The sequence below is a fragment of the Wyeomyia smithii genome, chromosome 3 (assembly GCF_029784165.1).
Source record: "Wyeomyia smithii strain HCP4-BCI-WySm-NY-G18 chromosome 3, ASM2978416v1, whole genome shotgun sequence".
In the NCBI taxonomy this organism is placed as follows: Eukaryota; Metazoa; Arthropoda; class Insecta; order Diptera; family Culicidae; genus Wyeomyia; species Wyeomyia smithii.
The window spans coordinates 257,674,598-257,683,785 of NC_073696.1; the positions used below are offsets into that span (position 1 = coordinate 257,674,598).

The 9,188-nt window shown below is 42.7% G+C and overlaps 2 protein-coding genes across 3 annotated transcripts; one reads left to right on the top strand and one right to left on the bottom strand.

Moving 5' to 3' along the window:
• Positions 1 to 2,531: 2,531 nt before the first annotated feature.
• On the top strand, positions 2,532 to 5,854 carry LOC129730211 (protein pygopus-like). Of its 2 annotated transcripts, none has more exons than XM_055689362.1 (2): positions 2,532 to 2,897; positions 2,959 to 5,854. In XM_055689362.1, the coding sequence occupies exons 1-2, from the start codon at positions 2,870 to 2,872 to the stop codon at positions 5,226 to 5,228; spliced, it is 2,298 nt and encodes a 765-aa protein (XP_055545337.1). In that variant the 5' UTR covers positions 2,532 to 2,869; the 3' UTR covers positions 5,229 to 5,854. The 2 variants fall into 2 exon arrangements, with proteins under 2 accessions (XP_055545337.1, XP_055545338.1); XM_055689363.1 differs by having other exon boundaries at positions 2,962 to 5,854.
• A 454-nt stretch (positions 5,855 to 6,308) lies between these two features.
• On the bottom strand, positions 6,309 to 8,754 carry LOC129730212 (ESF1 homolog). The gene is made up of 2 exons (XM_055689364.1): positions 7,907 to 8,754; positions 6,309 to 7,850 (listed from the first exon to the last, which is right to left on the bottom strand). The coding sequence occupies exons 1-2, from the start codon at positions 8,606 to 8,608 to the stop codon at positions 6,333 to 6,335; spliced, it is 2,220 nt and encodes a 739-aa protein (XP_055545339.1). The 5' UTR covers positions 8,609 to 8,754; the 3' UTR covers positions 6,309 to 6,332.
• Between the last annotated feature and the right edge of the window lie 434 nt (positions 8,755 to 9,188).

The following is a 9,188-nucleotide window of genomic DNA, read 5'->3' on the forward strand; positions in this document are numbered from 1 at the left end:
ACAATAACAACAAAGTCAGATCGATTGTATCCGTTAGTGTCGACTGTGCTTGGGAAGAGAGGTAGTGATTGGCTGCGCGGTATGATTTAGACAATCGATATTGATTACCAATTTTTCAATCGTGTATCTCAAAAAATAGCTTGTTTTTGTTACATAAATTTAACCGTAAAAGAATTTCTGATCGATTGATGCCAAAACCTCGAAAACCTGATTATAGATGACTGCAAAATAAGCGCTCAAAACCTGACCACTTTTCCCTGTTTTTCCCTGGTTGAATTACTAGATTTTCAAATTCAGGGGCCTAACTTCGATATAGACGTTAGTCAACGTCAAAACATTGTTAAAACATGGTAATGACAACAATCGTTTGCAAGCTTACATTAAAAGTACCGTGTTTTTTATGGTTACAATAAAAAACATTGTCCGTTTACTGTTCCTACCGCAAAATACATCGTAATTTTTTTCGGGTAGGGATACCGTCCGTCCTGATTCAGCAGGACATGTCCTGGTTTTGAGATCCTATATGGGCGTTTTCATTTATTTTTCATATTCCAGCATTTATTCTGCTTTTCTTAAGATATTCAGTTTTGTAGTGTGTTGCCGAAAACATACTGACGCGTCCTGCGCTGCGGAGACGGTTCTCCTTGCCATGGGTTGATGTACAGCCCTGAGTAGAGCGTAACCGTTGAACATCTAGCAATAGTTATATTTATTTTGAAACAGTTGGTGTTCGCTGAATTTTCTATGTATCTGCCAAGGAAAATTTAAGTTGCTTGAAAAGGTTGGATCGTCTGAGTAATTCGCTCTCACGGAGTTGCGGTGCTGCCGTCTCCAAATAGCAAGGGTCACACTAACATCCCTTACCTCTTCCCACCTGATTGCAAGGACGTGGCCGGCGTCGTTATTGATCCTTTAAAGTATTGAGTCACTAAAACTTGTACAATGAGAATGGTCGGTCACTCCCAACCCCATTCAGTTGATTCACTGTACTTGATATGTGCAGTCAGTCAAGCTAAGCTAAGCTGACGGAGTTACGGTGCTGCCACCTTCAATTTGTTTACTCTATGAGTGCAGAGGATAAAGATAGTAATTTCTTCAAGGGTGAATGTGATAGCAACCATTTTGGTAGTTCTCCCTAAAATTCGCTTACGGACAGTTCAATGTGTGTGAAGGAGATGATTTAATTCCGTCAGGGCGAATATGTTGAAAAAATAAGCAAGTGTTTTTGACGTGGAACTATGTCATTGTTTTCTATATATATATATATATATATATATATATATATATATATATATATATATATATATATATATATATATATATATATATATATATATATATATATATATATATATATATATATATATATATATATATATATATATATATATATATATATATATATATATATATATATATATATATATATATATATATATATATATATATATATATATATATATATATATATATATATATATATATATATATATATATATATATATATATATATATATATATATATATATATATATATATATATATATAAAGAGAGAGAGAGAGAGAGATGCATTATGTAAAAGAGGAAAAGAAACTGGCAAAATTGACGTCAGATTTAGAACGATAATAACAGCATAACCACATGATGGATAACAATAACCAATATGTTGTTGGATAGATAAAATGTTGGACAATTTTGTACAACGCTAGTTATCACTATTATTCCATGGTTTAGCCCGACCAACCACTCTTTAAGTTTCTTCATGAAACGAGAACGATCGCTATCGATTAGTTTTGAACCTATATCGATTGATTTCAGTTGTTGTCGTTTCATAAAGGTGCATAAAGAGTGGTTGATCGGGAGCGGTTATAATTGATGAAAAGTTTCAAAGATAAATTTATGCAAACAACGAACCAGTCACATGCGAGCATTCCTAGCACAGACTCTAATTATTCGCTGTGTTGATCTCTGTATCGATAAAAAAAAGGTCCCAATAGGTGAATTTATGTTTACTTCCATGAACTAATTTGATGTTTCGAATGTTAAGCTTTTTTGAAAAGTTTGAAACAACCCTTTTCCTTGAACAATTTCTAAACCTACTGTTAGAGCGCAATAAAACTGATGTCTTGAAAGAAAACATGCTGGTAGAAGCAAGAGTACCGTACAGTATAGTTATGTAGAGCTGAGCACCGCTGGTTTCTCGCCGTCTATCATGACGGTACACGACTTCTGCTGATGGTGATTAAAAGTTTATCTAATGAATTTGGTTACCTTAAATACCATAAATTATTTAACAAGAACTGAGCATTTTTGCAACGCTCTCTGTACGCTAATTTACTCGTTGTTGCATAAATGAATAAAATGGCAAAAACTGTACAACGTATCACAATTCGTACAACTACCCTACGACAAACCGTGCCTCCTTTTGTACCATATTCGCATTTCATTTTAGTACATCAAGCACCAATTTCCTTCTGATGTAGGGAACCCTCGGAAAACGAACCTGCTGTCAAACGCCACTTGAAGTGATGTCGCTATGAGAAAAAAAAGAGGAGGAAGCAGCGAAAAGCAGAGAACGAAAGAAAGGAATTCCGAGTTCAAGCTGTCACCACCGTCGAAATTGTGCTGAAGATTGCCGAAAACTCGCTGAAAACTCCTGTTAATCCATCTTGGATCACGATTCGGTTGAGCTTCAAGCTAGTGCAGATAAAATTTTCCCCGAAAATCCAACTGTGAGCGTGTAATTAGCAATTAAGTGAAGCGCGCTACGTCCGCTTACCCTTCTCCTTCCCCTGTTGTGTGATTGTTTCGAATGTGTTGTGGCCACAATTAAGCTGCTGCTTTATTGTGAATTCTATCCTGTTTTGAATGACCAGTTGCATCGGTGGAAGATACGGTTCGATCGTGTTGGTCACTGTTTTGGCATTTCCAAACTAAAGTCGCCATTTCTTTTCCAGCAGATGGTCCAATAGGTGGAATGCATTGCGATTATATTCCGCCTTCGCAGCAACAGCAGCAGCAGCATTTGTACGCCGGAGGAGGTGGTGGGGGAGGTATGCCGAAGAAGTCAGAACCGGGTGAGATTACAGGACTGGGCAGTCGTAGCAAGAGGATGAACAAACTGGATTCAGGCGTCGGTGGAGGACCAGGACAACAACAACCCCAGCCAGGACGGCCAGGATCCGGAGGGGATGCAGATTTGATGAGTAGTTTTGGCTTGAAGGAGGACGGTTCGCCGATAATGAAAGGCGGCCCGCCAGGAAATGGTCCCGGGCCGTTGAAAGCTTCTGATGCGTGCAGTATCAACAGTAGTGTTGCGAACAGTGGACCGGGTATTGATTCGATGTCTAAAATGGGACCAGGAATGGGTCCGGATGTGCATTCGGAAGCAGTGAAAATGAATCAAGGAATTCCAGGAATGATGTCGAATAAACCGTCGAACAAGCTGGAATATACCCAACAGCAAAGCCAGATTTTCGTGTTTAGTACGGCTCTAGCGAATAAGGGAGCGGAAGCTGTGAATAGCGGACAGTTTGGCTCGATCATTGCATATCATAGTGCACAGATGCAAAAACAGAACCGGCTGGGTGGATGTGGTCCAGATGATGGGGTGGTAGGAGTGATGTCACCGTGGATGGATCATGGGCATGGTTCTCCCGATCACCACATGCGAATGAATCCTGGTCCAGGGCCAGGAATACCACCCGATGCCGTGAAAAAATCGGCCACAATACATCACACGCCTAATTCCTGCCTGGATAATGAAAACTCGGTTCCGGGAATGTTTGGAAACGAGCAACATTACATGCGCATGGGACAAGGACCAGACATGGGCCCTATGGGAAGCAAAAAACCAGCTACAATCCACCACACGCCGAATCCTTGCATGGATCAAGACGGCTCACTTCCAATGTACCCTAATGATGGCCACCATATGCGGATGGGACCTGGTCCGGATGCGATGTCGAAACCTTCGACTATTCATCACACACCGAACTCCTGCATGGATGGATCAGATCAGCCCGGTGATCACTCCGGCCCTGGTGGACCAGTTGGTCATCCGCCGGTGATCAAAATGGAAAATCCTTCGCCCGGCGGTCCTGGTCCTGGACCCGGAAGTGGAGGCCATTCTAGCTCAACTATCATCGATCAAATGAACTCATTGGTAGCTTCCCTGCCGCTGATGAAAGGTGGCAACGTTCTGTCGCAGTCACGAGGACATCCGCAACCATCTCTGCAGGGTGTAAAAGTTCCGGATGAAAATCTTACACCCCAACAACGACAGCACCGGGAACAACAACTAGCCACCATTCGACAGATGCAGAAAATGTTCTTCCCTGAGCAGCGAGGAATGATGGACCCTCATGGGATGGGTATGAGGCCCCAGTTTCGAGGCGGAATGCCCGGCCCAGATTTTGGTGGTCCACTGAACCGACCACTTAATCCAGCATTTATGAACACTCCGCTGGGTGCAAACGGTCCAATGGGACCAGATGTACCTGGACCAGGAATGATCAACGAACAGATTCCTCCAATGCAATATAATAAACCCGGCATGATGAATCCTGGCATGTACATGGGAGGACCAGGAGGAGGTCATATGGGTCCTATGGGTGGTCCAATGGGCGGAGGAGGTCCTATGGGCGGCGGCGGTCCGATGGGCCCGGGCGGACCAATGAATCGCATGTTCAAACCCGATCCGGATCCAATCTTTCCACCAATGACAGAAATGGGAGGAGGCTACAACAGCATGGGTAATCATGGTGGACCCGGACCTGGACCGGGAATGTTCAACCCAGGTATGCAACGATTGGGTATTCCTGGCGGTCCTGGACCAGGAGGCCCCGGTGGTCCGAATATGATGTCGAAAATGTCCGATCAAGGCGGTCCGCTTCCGCATTCGCCGCTTGTTGATGACGATCCGCTAAAGGGGGGTCCCCATCAAATGATGCTTCCAAATGCCCAAAACCAGCAGCAACAGCAATCAGGTAATTCGGGACCCAATGGTCCCGGTAGCAATGGAACCCCCAATCCTCAAGGTGCCCAAAACCCCAACAACAATGGGAAATCGAAGGAGCAATCCGTATCGCCGGAGCACCAACAGCAGCAGGGTGGACCTGGCAGTCAGCAGGGCCCATTGACACCTCAGACGCCGCAGGGTGGTCACCTGACGCCGGGCGGTGCGGGAGGACCGCTCACACCCCAAACGTCGATGGCAAACACTTAAAGGTGAGTCCCAATTGTGTCTCCTCTTCGTAAATCGGTGTAACGAAGTTGAATCATCTTTGAAATCTGCCTTATGACAACACACACAAAACAAATACACAAAAAAAAAAAACCCGTACCGAAAATAGTGAAAGCAAACAAATGAACCGAATGTAACGAAATTGATCAATAAGAAAAAACTGCTGTTGATAAGGTTAGACCTGCGACACGGATTGCAACACGAAAATAAGCAAGAAACCAGTTAAATAAATAAAACAAACAAAAAAACTTAGTTAAGAAACATGTGGTTAGGCAAACAGAGAGAAGAAAAAAAAACGTGTACGTGTAAGCTTTTTATTAAAAATCATTTCTATGTTCTCGTGACTCTCCGAAGTCAGAGTGTTTACAAACGTAGAGCAAAAAAAGAAGAAGAAGTAGATTGGACGAATATCTCGTATTTTTTCTGGCCGAAGAAGAAAAGAGCCTATATATTTTCCTCTTTTTCTTTCTTCGATTGTTTTCGAACCTTTTCCCAAGTGCAGCGTTTTCGAATCAATATACATATAAGACTAACAACACACACACAACACACACAGAAAAAAGTAAAAATAATAATTAACAGTTGAATAAAAAGTGTAATAATTTTAAGATGCCTGACAGTGGGCAGATGCTGTTTAACCGTGGCGCGGATATCACAGCAGATATCGAACTAATTGGTAAAAGTTTAATCTGTTAATATTTTTAAAATTTATTCCCTGGCATGTAAGAGACCTTTATATCTCGCTAACTTCAAGTCGTCTTATTACTACTTTCAAGACATCTAAACTCGGATTTGATAGTTAAAAACCATTGATTATTTTTCTTTGCCGATTAATTGGTAAAGTCTTGAGATTTGAATATTTTCAATAACAATACAGCAAGAATAAAACATAAAAAAATTGAATGGAGTTTTTTAAACAGCGCTATTTGAAAAGTCAAAAACTGGGGCTGGGCGAATCGTTCATAACATCAGTTTCAGTAGAATAAAGTTTCTGCTCCCATAATTGTACTCGGATTTTGTTCACTAATAAGTGAGTTCTAGAAGTTTTTTTAAAAAACGAACTTACAGTTTGTAATGAAAATAACTTTATTTTCCTATCTTCCGCTTTATACTCTTCACCAGCAGACTGGTGTTAACATCTTTTTTCGCCTTTTTAACACCAATAGCAGCAGTAGACGCAGCGTCCGGAAGATCGTCATTCTCGAGCGGTCGTTTCTTTAACTTCTCCTCTATTAGCTTCTCCATCGCTTTCGTCTTCTTGAATGACGGATTAGTCGGATCGATGTTGAACTCCGGTTTCTCGTACACCGCCTTGAACCGATCGTCGTCCACGTCGATCTCAAAGCCATCGCCCGCCTCGTTCTGTCGCTGCAGACGTTGTTCCTCGATTTGCTTTTTCGTCTTCTTCAGAATTCGTTTCCGCTTGGATTTCGATACGGACTTTAGGTCGATTTCATTCTCCTGAATTTTCTTCAGGTTGAAGTGACTTTTTTCATCCTCGTCGTCACCCATAATCAAATCGAGCTCAGCTCGCTTCCGTGCTGCTTCACTCTCATCTTCCGAATCTTCCTCATCTGCGTGCTTCTTTTTCTTTTCCTTTTTGCTCGGCTTTTTCAGATCAAACTCCTTCTCATCAAAGGCACTTGCAAAAAATGGATCATTCAAGTCCACACCGTACGGCAAATCATCATCTGAACTTTCTTCCTGTGCTTCCCCATCGTTGTTTAGCTCTCCCCGTTTCTTCTTCTTTTTCAACTCCTTTCGACGTTTCTTTTTCTCCTTTGTCTTTTCCAGAATTTTTTCAAACGGATTGACATTATCTGCTTTCTTTTTTGGTTTTTCGCTCTCAGCTTCATCGTCGGGGTTCTGTTCATGGTCCTCATCTGCGTTTACCTTCCAAGAAAATTCCATTTCAACTTTCTCGTTTTTCTCTTTCTCTTCCTGCTCATGAATATCCCCAAGCAGGGCCTTGTACTTGGCGATCATGTCCTGCTTTTTAGACTTTTTGGGCCGCTCATTCTCCGATTCGGCAGAAGATTGTATGGAGCCATCGCTCAGCTCTTCACCATCATCTTCGCTGCTGCTGCTACAAGCCACGTATTTTTGCAAATCTGCAGTGGAAAGCTCATCAATTTTGCCGGCTCGAACTTTCTCGTTGAACTCCTTACGTTCTACGTCGTTTTCGTCCCAAGTTAGCTCAACTTTAGCCTGATTGAGAGCCGTTGTAGTAAAAATCCTCGGCTCGTACTTTCCCACCTCCGGTAGCTCCGTGCAACGTTCCTTCGGTTCGTCCTCGAACTCCATCTCGTCTGGTATGAATCGCAGGTCTATTTTGTTGGCTGTACTCTCATACTCTACGCCGTCGCACTCTTTGTATAATTTATCCGCCGTTTCTACGCTATCACATTCAATAACGGCGTAGAAGTACTTGAGTCGATTTAGCTGATACTCACGCAGACGTTCCACTTCCTTTTCTTTTTTCTCATCCTCGTTTAACTCTTCGTCCGATGAGTCGGAATCATCGCTTTGCTGAGCGGTTAATTCCTGTGGTCCACGTTCTTCTTCCTCTTTCATACGTTCCCTACCAAACTCTGATGGATAAATCTAAAATTTGAGCTGTGTTAGTTTCTGATCCTATCTAAATATTACAATTTACCCACCGTAACGCTCAGAATAGTTGTACCCCGGGGTAAAAACGAACTCAACATAACCATGATATCCACCGCCCGAATTCTGTCCCAGTCCACGTTACAGAGTGCCAACCTTCGCGTAGAATCATCCGTCCGATCGGCATCCGCATCCAGTTCACCCCAAACGTGCTCGATAAACACCTCATCGTCCCCAAGCTCCTCCCCCTCGGAATCATCATCGGAAGAACTGTCCGTTGCAATCGCGCCCTCTCCTCTGGCGTAGTCGATTTCCAAATCTTCCAGTTTGGACTTCATTTTGTCCGTCATGGACATTGCCTTTTCCTCGTCGTCCAATTCCAGTGAATCTGAATCGCTAGCACTCTCATCATCACCATCAGCCTTCGATTTCGTCTCCTCCTTGGCCTCATCCTCTTCCTCGTCGGAAGATCCGAGCTCGTAGTACTTTCGCAGCTCTTCACTGTCACTTTGCTTCACCTTCCGGCCGTACTTGTCCACAGTGTGTTTCACGTTGAACTTTTCATCGTCGAACATAGACCGAAAACGCTTATCGATCTTGACCTTTTTTTCCGTCCGCGGGATGCCTTTGAAGCGAGGATCATTAACCAGATGAACGAACCGTTCGTCGCTCCAAATCTTCGATGCTTTGTCATTGCTACTGCCGTTCGATTGACTTTCCGTTGCGGATTGTTTTGATTTTTTGGTTTTAGCCATGCTCGTGTACTATTTTTTTAAAACTTTTTGATGCAAACGGCAACTAGGGAACCAAAAACTCAATCGTGAAGGGAAAAACGAACTTTGCGGGAATTTAACAGCATGGTCTGGTGTTGTTTTTTGGGGTAGGGAAACTGTCATCTACTTGATTAAGCTGTTTTGTTTACATCGAATCGAGGGGCTCGCCAGAAGAGTGGAGAAGTGCTATTACCACCGTCGAGTACACGCTAAATTTATTCTATCCATAAGCTTTACGTGACAAAAAAACAATATCGCACGCTAGCCTGTGGGGCTAATGCGGTCTCGATCAACTCGATTATTAGTTGAGAGAGGTCGTTATCGATGTTGTTTTTGGCACATTTTGCATGTGTAGGATAAGTACAACGATACACCGTGTCCCAGTGCTAAGTCGAGAAAAATTCCAGCTCGAAAAGTTCCTCGACTCGATCGGGAATCGAACCCGACATCACAACCGTGTGGGAGAGCTAGCCGACCGACATCGCTAACCACAGAGCCACGGGGACCACACTATACTTATTTTAATCTTTGCTTTTAATCTCTTAACTGCAATCCATAGATT

Excerpts from the sequence above, each read along its gene's own strand:
- LOC129730211 (XM_055689362.1), top strand. The coding sequence starts at position 2,870 with ATGACCAGTTGCATCGGTGGAAGATACG. Across the intron at positions 2,898-2,958 it reads TTGCATCGGTGGAAGATACG|CAGATGGTCCAATAGGTGGA; the intron begins GTTCGATCGTGT and ends TTTCTTTTCCAG.
- LOC129730212 (XM_055689364.1), bottom strand. The coding sequence starts at position 8,608 with ATGGCTAAAACCAAAAAATCAAAACAATCCGCAACGGAAAGTCAATCG. Across the intron at positions 7,851-7,906 it reads CAACTATTCTGAGCGTTACG|ATTTATCCATCAGAGTTTGG; the intron begins GTGGGTAAATTG and ends CTCAAATTTTAG.